This window comes from Myotis davidii, unplaced genomic scaffold (genome assembly GCF_000327345.1).
Source record: "Myotis davidii unplaced genomic scaffold, ASM32734v1 scaffold902, whole genome shotgun sequence".
Lineage (NCBI taxonomy): Eukaryota > Metazoa > Chordata > Mammalia > Chiroptera > Vespertilionidae > Myotis > Myotis davidii.
Genome location: NW_006293951.1, coordinates 1305578 through 1319037, shown reverse-complemented (window position 1 = coordinate 1319037; position 13460 = coordinate 1305578). Strand labels below are relative to the sequence as shown.

General features: G+C 38.0%; 1 protein-coding gene across 1 annotated transcript in view; it reads right to left on the bottom strand.

The window, feature by feature from the left end:
• Positions 1-13460, bottom strand: part of CPNE8 (copine 8) — a 186965-nt gene that overhangs the window by 126823 nt on the left and 46682 nt on the right. Inside the window, exons 6-7 of the mRNA XM_015566628.1 lie at positions 8473-8576; positions 4489-4528 (exon numbers count right to left, since the gene is read on the bottom strand). Of these exons, the coding sequence (XP_015422114.1) occupies positions 4489-4528; positions 8473-8576 (144 nt within the window). The remainder of the gene's footprint in view (positions 1-4488; positions 4529-8472; positions 8577-13460) is intronic.

Genomic DNA, 13460 nt, shown 5'->3' with positions numbered 1-13460 from the left:
CAAACCAACCAACAATAAAATGAATAAATAAGGGGTTGACAATGCATCCAAATTTCAACCTAACAGCTTTCTATTCTAAATGAGAAAGGTTAAGGAAAACAGACCCTGAGACACAAGGGGAGGGAAATGTTAAACAACTGCACTTGAGAATTCCACTGCATAATTCCACCAAGTAAGTATTACTATATTGACGATAATTCTCAAGCTGGATAGATAATATAGGCAGAGGAGCAAAATTAGGATGGAAAAGATTATACCTTTTATATATGTATAGGTTTTAATCTTTTACAAAATATCTAACAGGAAATATTTAACAAGCAGTTGAAACTTGGCTTTGCTGAGGTTACAGGGGGATTAGACACTTGGGAGTCATCAGGATACGTCATGGAAATGGTTGTGTTCTCAAAAGAAGAGCTTGTATAGGAAGATGAGATAAAATTAAAAATAAAGTCATAAGAAACAGTAATAGTAAAAGATAGGAGAATAAGGAGAAACTAAAACATGGTAGATAACGAGTAAGTAGAGAGACAGAAAAAGCAAGGGAGATATTTTCATGGAAGGCAAAGGAGTATTTCAAATAAAGAATGAATAGAGGCCACTAGATTTTAATGTAACTTATTCAGATAGTTTAAGCAGAAATGGAAACCAGAATGCAGTAAAATAAGTTGGAGAATGAAAAAGAAGTTCTGACAGAAACCCAGGCTGTTCTGTAAAGAAGGATGCTGATGAGAACATAGTAAAGGAGATATGATGTGGATAAAGCAGTCAAGAATGTTTACTGTGAGAAAGACATAAAACTTTTCTTATGGGAATAAAAAAGCTATTTTACAAAACATACATATTTGAAAAGGTATGTACGTTCATGACTTCTACAAGACATAACTCACCATCAACAAAACAAAAACAACTTACTGAATGGTAGACAACACTCCCCAATGATACATATGATGAGTTAAAATTCAAAATATACTAGAGGCCTGATGCACAAAATTTGTACAAGGGGCTCAGCCCTCACAGCCACCACAGCTTGCCCTGGCTTCATCTGGAAGGTTGTCCGGAAGGTCGTTTGGCTGTCTGGTCTAATTAGCATATTATACTTTTATTATTATTATAGATAAGTAACTCATATAACTTAACACCAAAAAAAAAAAAAAATTCAAAATAATCAAATTAAAAAATGGACAGAGGATCTGGATAGATATTTCTCCCAAGAGGACATACAGATGACAAACAGACATTTGAAAAGATATTCAAGATCACTAAACATTAGAGAAATGCAAATAAAAACCATAATGAGATATCACCTCACACTTGTCAAAATGGCTATCATCAATAAAGCAATAAGAAACAAGTGTTGGTGAGGATGTAGAGCAGAGGGAACTTTCATGCACTGTTAGTGGGATTGTAAACTGGTGCAGCCACTGTAAAAAACAGTATGGAGGTTCCTCGAAAAATTACAAACAGAATTACCGTATGACCCAGCAATTCTACTTCTGGGTATTTATCTAAAGAAATTTAAAACACTAATTTGAAAAAATATATACACCTCTATGTTCACTGCAGCATTATTTACAATAGCCAAGATATGAAAGCAACCTAAGTGTCCATCGATAAATGAACTGATAAAGAAGTTGTGGTGCATACATACAATGGCATATTACTCAGCTAAAAAGAGAATGTAATCTTGCCATTTGTGGCAACATGGATGGATCCATATAATATTATGATAAGTGAAATGAGTCAGACAGAGAAAGACAAATATCTTATTATATCACTTATATGTGAAATCTAAAATACAACATAAATGAACAAACAAGACAGAAACAAACTCCTAGATACAGAGAACAGGTTGATGATCATGATATGGGGGTTGGGGGTAGGAGAATTGGTGGAAAAGGTGAAAGGGATTAAGAAGTAGAAATTGGCCCTAGCCAGTTTGCCTCAGTGGATAGAGTGTCAGCCTGTGGACCAAAGGGTGTCGGGTTCGATTCCGGTCAAGGGCAAATCTCTTGGTTGCAGGCTCCTCCCCGGCCCTGGCCCTGGTAGGGGCTCATGCAGGAAGCAACCAATCAATGTGTTTCTCTCACATCGATGTTTCTCTCTGTCTTCCCCTCTCTCTTCCACACTCCCTAAAAGTCAACGGAAAAATATCCTTGGGTGAAGATAACAAAAACAACAAAAAAGAAGTACAAATTGCCAATTGTAAAAATAGTCACAGAAAAAAAAGTCCCAGGGATATAATGTACAACATAGGGAATATAGTTAATAAGACTGTAATAATTCTGTACGGTATCAGATGGATACTAGATTTATTGGGGTGATCACTTCATAAGGTATATAAATGTCTACTCACTATGTTGCACACCTGAAACTAATATATTATTATATGTCAATTGCAATTGAAAAATAAATTTAAAAAAATAAAAGAATGAGACTACTCAAAAAGAGACATCTCCTGCATAATAATATTTAGACATTACTGACTACTGAAGAAAGACAGAGTTAATCAGATATGAGGTACCTTCCTATCCCACTACTACTCCCTGCCCTGAACTCAAGGCAACTAAGCTGGTTAGGACCACATGTTACCACCTTCACACTCACCCTCAAAATATCCATCCCCTTGGGAGAGTCCTTCACTGCCCAGCTATCATTCCCTCTGAAGATTAGTTTGAACAAGAAATGCAGAAACAACATCAGGGAGAGAGGTCCGCTCAGGGTTAAGGAGGTCATTCTCCCTATCTACACAATAATAAACAGGGAACTGTGATCTTCAGAGAGAAACAGAAGCTCAGAGAAAAGTCAGTGCAAAGAATATGTGGCCTGAAAGGGATCAAAAAAGTGATCTTCAGAGAGAAACAGAAGCTCAGAGAAAGTCAGGACAAAGAATATGTGGCCTGAAAGGGATCAAAAAAGGGGGGAGAGAGAGAGAGAGAGAGAATGAATAGTTGCCTCAGTCCCAATCCACTGTGCCTGTTTCTATTGCAGTTTATTCCCATAAAGGCAAGTTACACATCACACGAAATGCTCCTAAATCCCTTTAATAAACCACCTGCATGTGAGATAAGTGAATGCATTTTCTTTCCTAGCAACTAAGTAATTTCGCCTAAAAAACATGGCTCCTTTTCTGATCCTTCCAATGAAATTTAGAAAACTTTCTATACAAAGCTATGGATAATTTAAATGTCCAGCTACAATGCTATCAACCTTATCATGAGGAGAAGGAAGGCGACATGGCAAATGCACTGAATTTTACTTATGGAAACGGATGAGCTTATTACAGCACTTTTCTTCAATCTGTGGAAAAGTCACTAAAACAGACGGTTCTTTGAATCTTTCTTCAAATGCTTCTATTCTATGCTTCATAACAAAAATAAATATTCCTTCCATGAAAGAAAGGATCAGTAAATTATTATTTTTACCACCATACCCAGGCTCCCAGTTTCCTCAAATCAGTCTCCGAGCTTGGGGTCACCCCTTATGTCACCTCAATTCTGTAAAGAAAACATTCCTCCTCTCCAAACTGCACTGGAAATCAGATATATCAGATAACACATGTAATCATACCTCATATATACTGGAGTCTAGGTAATAGCCTACAACCGTGGAAAGCTGGACAATCTGACCCTCCTGAACCCCTGGACTTGGACAGTGGTCCCGCTGGCCTCTCCGCCCTGGTGCTGCTGCCAATTCTCTCTGTACTCAGATTTCATGTGACACCCAGTTAAGTCCCCTTCAGGATGCTCTTTTCAACCCCCTTCAGCCCTTCCTGCTAGGTCTGGCCTAATTCCAATCCCACAGGTCAACAAACAAGCTGATCCGGGCCACCAATGACTAGCCAGAGAGCCCCACTCTCATCCCTCCCTTCCCATCTCTGCCTCTTTATCCGCCTCCCTCTGAAGCCCTGAACCTGCAAATTCCCCAGGTGAGCAGAGCAGCTCTTAACAATAGAGGAACGGAAAGATCAGGAAAAAAGAGACTGTAAGTGACTTGAGGACAGACTCTGTGTCTGTGTTGCTCATACTGTCCCCTCAGAAACCCGCTTGGGAGACAGCATGAGGACGTACTTAGAAAATACTGTTGAACAAATGAGCTACAAGGACGGCGGGATAGTAGTCACTCTGCCTGCATCCAAGTATGTACTTCACATTCTCTCAGGAGTGAAGCCTCCCAAAAAGACAGACTCGCTATTTCATCATCTAGCCTCATCCCACTTCAAACATTACAGGAAACTGACATTTCTTTAAAAAATAAAAAGTAGATGAGACTAATCCATTTCACATACTGAGGTATCTTTCTGTAAAAAGCTCTTCTAAATGTTATTCTAGCGTTCTTTAAAATGTCATTTATTTTCTATGACAATTCTTACAGGAATGTTATAGGCATGTAAGTTTAATATTAATAAATCAACATCAATATCCATCATAAATCATGATATTATGGTTTATGTTATTAAATCGTCATAAAAAACATAAAATATGAACTTACATGTTTGGACAAGTTGGGGCTCTTTGAATCAACATCGTACCTAAAAGATTAAAATGGGAAACTCCAATTATTTCCATAACACTCAACTAGAGAAAAATATCAGCATTTTTTAAGAAACATAAATAATATAGAAAGCATTCAAAATTATATCAGTGGGGAGAGAAATTTTTACTTCTACAACCTAAGTAGGAGTCCTAATATTTCAGTCATCAATTTTGCTGCTTGAAAATACAAGTTTAAAACTTCTCTTTCCTGCAAAGCAAATAGTGTTCTAATACTATTCAAAATTCCCCCAAAACTGCAATTCCTCTTCTCTGGATCATTAAAAAAGAAGCAGAGAGGCTGATAACAGGGTGCCATTTGTTTTGGGGGGGGTTTTGTTTGTTTTTTGTTTTATTTTTTAAATATATTTTTATAGATTTGGACAGGGAGAGAGAGAGAGAAACATCAAGATCAGAGAGAATCATTGACTGGCTGCCTCCTGCACACCCACTACTGGGGATCAAGCCCGCAACTCAGGCATGTGCCCTTGACAGGAGTCAAACCCAGGACCCTTCACTCCACAGTCCAATGCACTATCTTCTGAGCCAAACCGGGTAGGGCACAGGCTGTCATTTGCATGCATTTTAATTCTTATTTAATATCTTAAATGTTGTTGTTAACTTGGAAAGTTGGCTAAAGTAAGGAGACATTATTTTCCCCCAATCACAGAACTTGGAGAAAGCATGTATGTTATAGTAAGAAAAATGTGTTTCTACAGGATTACTATATGTCCTGTTTAGACTAGTTGTACTGAAATAAATGATTTCTTGAGGAGATACCGGGAAGGCATCATTCACTACCACTTTGGCTCCTCTTTTTAAAGAATTTGTAGAAATGGTAAAATCACTGACAGTCAAAACAACCAGAATTTGCCAAATTCTTGAATAGGAAAATATCTGTACTCGTTCCAGTCCTTCCAAATCCTATTCCTTGCACATTCCTTATGCATAATTTCCTATAAAAATTAACTGCCGTTTTTTAAGGTTAATTAAAGTCTTCCCTCACACAAAGCAAGAATGTTCTCACAAAGAAACAAAGCATCTCAATCAATGAAAGGCCAAGAATCGGAGTTCACCGAGTGCGCTGATGCAGGACAGAGCTGCACTTAACCCCTCGTCAAGACAGTTTACCACAGATTGGCTTTACAATGATGTGATGCAAATACCAGCCTCAGAAGAATTGCACATCACTCTCCTCCCAAGCACGGTGCTCTGGGCACTCGCGACAGCTGGAACCTAGAATTTTACATCAGCAAATGGCCAGCATCTATTGAAGACCAGCAGATGTTAGTACAAAAAATACTTCTTACTCAAGACATTGTTCTTATTCAAGGCTTTTTTATTTTAAGGCTAAGACTGAAATTAGCAACTGTAGTAACATCAAAAAGGTGAAACATAACTACACTGCAACCCTCTCCCATTGTCTTCAGCAAAGCTTTTTAAATGCTATTATCTCAAAAATGGGTAATTGATAGCATATCTCTAAAGGCTTCAGATATGTTGAATTATAATGCATTCTAAATGACAGTGATTTTTCCATCAAAGGAATTTTCCTTCTAACATTTCTAAAAGTATCAAGACTAACTGTGGTCCTCACCCTCACAAGTCAGAACGTAAACACTACATCCTAATGGTTACAGAGTGTGTGTGTGGTGGTGGAGGTGGTGGTGGTAGGGGTTATGAATGCCATACTCTGCTTAAGAGAGCAGACATTGCAAAGCAGGAAGCTCGGTAGTTTACCCTGAGGACTGTGCACCCCGCTGTGCCTAAATTTACTAAGGGGAATTTTGTAAGCAACTTCATCCAGCTACCGAAATCCTATCATTAGAGTGCCTGATTGGCAGGAACTGCTTTGGGTGGATCCTAAGGGCTGTTTTCTATTACACTGTGGCAGATGTGGGCTGGAATGGTTCCTGTATTCTAAAATTCCTACTAAGGTCCAAAGCTGAAAACAAAAGAAGCCAAGTATCATGCTTAGCTCGGAGCTGCCACGGGATGAGTCGGACCCTTCTCCAGGAAGCTTGCTCCTAAAGTGGCAGCCTATTCCCACAAAGGGAGGGCAGGGGGCGGTTCATTCACTGCCCAAAGCCAAGGGAAGGGAAGCTCCGAAACCTGGGCTGCTCCTCAGAAGGGGAGGGCAGCCTCTGGTTCCCTGGACAGCTAGAGATCGAACCTGCCTGCAGGTCCACCCTGCAGCTGCCAGGGGAAGAGAATGTCAGTTCAGCCCCAGGAAATGCCTGCTGAGAGCTGAGGAGCAAGGAACAATGGTCTATTTAGTTCCTCCTCCACGATGAGGAAGACAAGTGCTTAACACAGGTCCCTGGAGGTTGGTACCCTCTACTGTCTACTCTAGAATCAGCCGTGGGCAAACTACAGCCCGCGGATCCGGCCAGTTTGAAATGAATAAAACTCAAAAAAAAAACAGACGTACCCTTTTATGTAATGATGTTTACCAGCATCTCATGCACCAAAAGGTCGCTGGTTTGATTCTGGTCAGGGTACATGCAGGGGTGCAGGTCAATCCCCAGTAGGGGGCGTGCAGGAGGCAGCTGATTAATGTTTCTCACTTATCGATGTTTCTAACTTCCTATTCCTCTCCCTTCCTCTCTGTAAAAAATCAATAAAATATATATTTTTTTAAAAAAGTAAGGTGGTTCTAATAAAAAAAGTCACTCAAAAGTCATGAATTTAGAATATTAAATAAAGGAGCCATTAACCAATAGGGAAAACTGGAATTGACAGAGTTGGGACAGTTATTGGAAAACTTAAAACAATTTTTTTGGTATTGGGGTAACAAGAAACGTTCACTTTTTCAATGCCTATATTATTTAAAGTTTATAATAAGTATGTATAATTTCTAAATGAGAGAAAACAATACAGATGAATGAGAAAGAAGAAAGAGAGAAGGGGAAATAAAGAGAGAAACAAAGAATCATGAAATAGTGGCTGGTTTTTGGATAAAGTTAAGTCTAAAATAGAGGGGAAAATTAAGGGGGTACCATGCTGATGTAAGAAAAAAGGAAAATGGATTTTAAAAATTACTCTGAAGGCCCTGAACAATGGGAAAATCAAACTGCATTCGACCTGATTTATATGTTTTTAAATAACAACACTATATGCAATCTCCATGATAAACGTGGTCAGGAAATCATGACATTCCACTAAGTATACTTCATTGTTTTCAGCTATTCAAAATAAGGTTGGTCTCTTTAAATACACATGATGTTCATAAACTCTCTTTAATTATTTCAATATTTTAAGCACATATTATAATACGACATACTTTTCCTTCTCAATAGATTTCCTTTTAACAAAATCCAGGAAGTTCAACAAGCACCACAGTTTATCTCTGTGGAACAAAAACTCAATGATACTATCTTACAGGCAGACTGACTCCAGATTCTCTGTAAACAGGGAGTTGATGTTAACAATAGTATTTTAATATGGCTGATACCATATCAAAAATCACAGGAATATTGAAAATACCAAAATTATCAAGCATCCCGGGCCTTGGAAATATAAGGCCATGATGTGATAAAAAGAAACCATAGTTAGGCAGGGATGCATGTACTATATAAAGAGGCAGCTGAAAGAAACTTAAAGATCTGAGAGATATCCCCCATGGGTAGATGAGATCACTGTGGAGTACAGGCAGAACTTGCAAGATTAAGGCATAGGACAGTTTGAAAGAATGTCCATATATACTGCTCAGCATTTCTGCATGGTTAAATTGTTCACTTACTATTTCAAGAGACATACAACCAAAAACCTGTAAAATGCACAGCAGTACTATGGCAATGCTCAGCTCACATGCTAAATAAAATTAATCTAGTTTCCTGACAATATAATCTAGTATTCAGTGCAACCATAGGACCCAGCCTTAGGTTATTAAAATTGCCTTTAAATATTAATTCTTTTAAATGCAAGTTTTAGTAGAACTTACAAGTCAAAACGAAGATTCTCTCTTTCTTCAAAAAAGTAGTCCAGAATAAACTTTCTTACAAAATCCGGGTTGAGTGTATTATCAATTACTTCAGTCCTTCCAAACTGTTGAGGGAGAGAGAGGTTAAATCAAGCCTTGCGTTACTTTTATAGTATCAACTTAGTATTAACATAGTTCCTTGAAAATATAAACAACAAATATCCAAGTGATTTGATAAAACAAAGCCCTTCAGAAAGGTTTTAGAGATCAAATCATTCCCTCTTATTTATGGGAATCAGAACATGAGCACTGAGTTCATACAAATTACTAGAAAAGCACCTTCTGAAAATTCATATAAAAGGCTTCCCCTTTGCTCTCCATCTCAACGCCAAATCCCTTTCTAATCAAAAAAAGTTATTTCTATCTTAATTTTAAATTCATCACATATATTTTGCCTAACCTAGTGCATAACTCATCTAAGCAACACATATTCTTACACACAGAGGAGTCAAAGTATTCATAATCAAGCAGTCCTCTACACTAGTGGTCGCCAACCTTCGGACCTCACAGAGGTGACAGCGGCTCAGCCCCAGCTGATGAGCAGGAGTGGGGGAGAGAAGTGATTGGATTCTTATACCTGGAGGTAGAGCCAACAGGATGTAGGTGTGAGAGAGGAGGTGAGGGTATAGCCAGGATATGTAGGCACTGGCCCAGAGAGCACTGGGAAGCAGTCCTCTACACTAGTGGTCGCCAACCTTCGGACCTCACAGAGGTGACAGCGGCTCAGCCCCAGCTGATGAGCAGGAGTGGGGGAGAGAAGTGATTGGATTCTTATACCTGGAGGTAGAGCCAACAGGATGTAGGTGTGAGAGAGGAGGTGAGGGTATAGCCAGGATACGTAGGCACTGGCCCAGAGAACACTAGTGGTCCGCAGACCACCGGTTGGCAACCGCTGCTCTACACAATACAGTGATTAGCCATGTTTTGGGCAGAAGTTTTTTTATACTCTATTATACACTTTAATCACTTGTTTTTTGTTTTGTTTTCATTCTTATGGTACCTAGACAGCCAACACGGAATCTATGTTTCTCACACATTTTAAGCTAGTACATTGCATTTTTACTCAGAAAAAATAAGTTTCCCCAACTTAGGGGATGTTATGGTACCTAGACAGCCAACACGGAATCTATGATTCTCACACATTTTAAGCTAGTACATTGCAGAAAAAATAAGTTTCCCCAACTTAGGGGATATGAAACCAAGAAACAAAACTCCACATCTAGACTTCCTTTCCTTTCAATGTGAAGGAAGGCCACCAGGCACTGCCTCCTAAGATCAAGCAGAAACTTTTTATCTCTTTTTTGTATTAGGCTCACATTCTTACCCTCCTGTTGTCATGGAATTCTAATGAGGGAATTTGAACCTCTGGTTCTGAACAGCATTATGCATGCTGTCTTATCAGAGAGCCAACTTTTATTCAAGTTCAAGGAAAAACTATCCTTTTAATAGGAACAAAAGAACTGTGCTAATCCACTAAAAAGTGAAGGTCATGAGCTTACATAAATTTTGATAATGAAACGATGGTACAAAATACCAATGACAAAGGACTTACTATGGCTATTGCTAATTATCCAAATAAGAACTAGTTTGCAGAGGCTTATGCCCTGGGCAATGTTTTAAATCATGGACTAATATCATATAGATAAACCATAACCAAGATAACTAATTCAACATTTCCAAAATACTGAGCATTTACTTTGAACAATAGTAATGATGACAGCCACTATTGAGTACTTACTTGGTTCTAAGCACTTTTCACACATTACTTTAAATTTTCATCATAACCCTGAATAGTTAGTAATGTTTGTCCCACTTTAAAGGTTACAGAATTCAAGCAGAGGGTCCCGACCTAAGTCACTATGGCTACTAAATCTACATTCTCTCTAGGTCTCTCCTCTATTTCAGCATAGAACATGCTACCTGAAAAGCTTCCACAATGAGCTTATCCATGGTCCCCACTTTCAGGGAATGGGAACAAGAAGGGTACCTAACAGCCCCAGGCAGGCAGTGCAGAGGTCAAGGAGTGCATATCTGAACCAGAGACAGCCTGAGCCCTCCCAGCCTTCCTACTGACTGCGGGCAAAATGGATTCCAGGCCAGAGCATCAAATGGGCAAATGCACAATAGTCTCAAATAGACACTCAGCCAGTATTCATATTCCCCAGTGCCCAAATCCTTCTTGTGGATTTCAACCCACACCCACACTCAGTGGTAAGAAGATAACATACAGTTCCCAAGGGTAAACCCCATTGAATTGCAAGCCAGCGATTCCCAAGGGCCACTGAACCATTAAAACATCCACCAGCCTGTTTCTTAGTGAACATTGGCTTGTCAGCAATATGGGTGACTGAGCATATTCTACTATCTCAAGTGAAGATTAATATGTAGCCATTAAAATTTTAGCTAATCTCCTATAAATTATTAACATCTATTACTATAAGCCTCTAACACATAGCCCTGAAATTGCTTTTGATGATATCACCAATAACCTTCATATTGCTAAATCCAGTGGTCACTTTTGGGGCCTCCTCCCACTAGACGGCTCAGCAGCATTTGACACAGCTGTCCACTCCTTTTTGAAGCACACTACCCTGTTTTCCCTCTCTTAGATTCTCAGTGCAATCTCTCCTTGTCAAAGCACAGTTCTTGGACCTCTTCATCTCTCTTTCTTCTCTCTTCAATTAGGTTATTTTATCTGCTCCATTGACTTTAAATCCCATCTACATGATGATAACTTCCAAATGTGTATCATTAGCCCAGACTCAACCTGAGTATAGTAGACTTATGCATACAACTGTCTTCTTAACTTACAAATTCAGCTGTCTTACAGGCCCTTCAGAATTATCATCTAAACTTAAATGTTTATTGTAAACCACAACCACCACTCCAATGCTGGTGCTTACCAAATCTACCCTTGGTCAATAATTGACACCACTATCTACTTGATTCCACAGATAAATGGGAGTCATCCTCCTCAACTGCTTTCCATCACAATCTCAGAAATTGTCAATTCCAGCTCTAAAACACATCTTCGAGCTCTTTACTTCTCTCCATAGCTCCTGTCATTAGATTAATTCAAGCTTTCATCTTTCTCAGGATCACTTCAAGGGCCTCCTAACTCACAACTCTCCTTATTCTTTTTCTCCTACTCATCCTCCGTATAACATCCAGAGTAATCTTCTAAAAAATGAAAACACAGAAATGCAATTTCATCACTCTAAAAGTCTTTATTGGCTCCCATGGTACTTGACATAAATATTTTCTTTTGTCTACAGGGCCTGGACCCATCTACCTCTTGACCTTCATCATGGGCCAGTATCCCCTCTTTTCTCTTTGCCCCAGCCAGCTGGTCTTCCTTTAGGTCCCCTTGCACACCAAATCCTTTCCATCTTATGACCTTTGCACCTGCTCTGTCTTCTTCCTAGGATTCTCTTAGCCCCACTCTTGCATTGCTGACTTTTTTTTCATCCTTTAAGCCTCTGTTTAAATGTCAGCATTCTGGCTCTATATGACACCCACTTTAAAGTTGGTCCCTTCCTCTGAACTTATTCTCCTTATCGAACCTGGTTTTTTTCTTCCATAAAACTTATACTTTGGAATTATAGTTTTATTTGTTTGCTTGTTTTATATTTCCCTCACCAGACAATTGAGCTCCATGAAGACACAGAACGTACACATATTTGATTTACACCTGTACAAAATTGAACAAATGTTTAACTAAAGGAAATATGCAACCTATTGTTCAGAGAAAAAAAATCAATGTATAGTATATCAATTTTTATAAAAATATAAGTTTATATGTATACAGATAAAAAGAGAAGGTATACTAGAATGTAGATATTACCTTCAAATTATTTTTTATTATGTATTTCTGGGTTTTCCTAATGTCTTACAGTGAGTATGATTTACTTTTAAAATCAGAAACATAAACCTTTTAAGCACTGCTCCTGTTCCTCAGATATATTATGATTAGTTCAGCTCATGGGAAATATGTTGGTTCTTTCCCAGAGGCTGGAATTATATTAGCTACCCACCAAGTGATTAATCCTTATGATTTGAAATAAAATTTGTCTTAGCTAATGCCTTATATTACTAAATAAAACTTGTCTAATTGCTAGAAAAATGTAGTTACATACAATGCTATGCAGTTCCGAGGGGGGTTAGAATTTTGCAGAAAGACAATTATTAATAATATTTATGATGGCACATATCTAAAAACAGCTACATTTGAAAGAATTGTAACTTATATCCTCAAAAGTCTTTTTCTGAATATCAATAATACTGGATTGTCAGAGGTACCTGCAGACCTGATTATAATAATCTCTGGCACAATGACCTTATCCAAATATATGGACAGTCAAGCACTTGAACATAATTGTACAGTAGTAAGTTTCATCATCTCACAATTCAAACAATTGTTAGAGAAATGTTCTTTTGGTCACCAAGAGTGAAAGTTTTCAGTCATTTGAAAAAAAAGAACTATACACACTGTTATTTTTGATAGAACACAAAACATTGTTTCTTGTAAAACTTTAAGCAAAATTACAAAACAATTCACAATTCAAGAGTGAAAGTTTTCAGTCATTTGAAAAAAAAAAGTATATACACTGTTATTTTTGATAGAACACAAAACACTGTTTCTTGTAAAACTTTAAGCAAAATTAAAAAACAATTCACAATCAAGACTTTGAAAATTTTCCTTTGTTTTGTGCTTGAGCTAATTGGATAAATATGTACTTTTCCAATTTAGGAACAAATCGTGTAGAAAATGATGGAATAGAAATATTCCTGATTTTTAAATGAACTAATTGTTAGACTGTTTCAGAGGAGCAGTACTGGAAAGAACATTCATCTATTTATGGCACAAAGCAGACGAACTCTTGTATTGAGAAAAATGTTCAGAAATGTTTAACATATTGTGAAGGCCCAGAACAACCACCCGATATCAT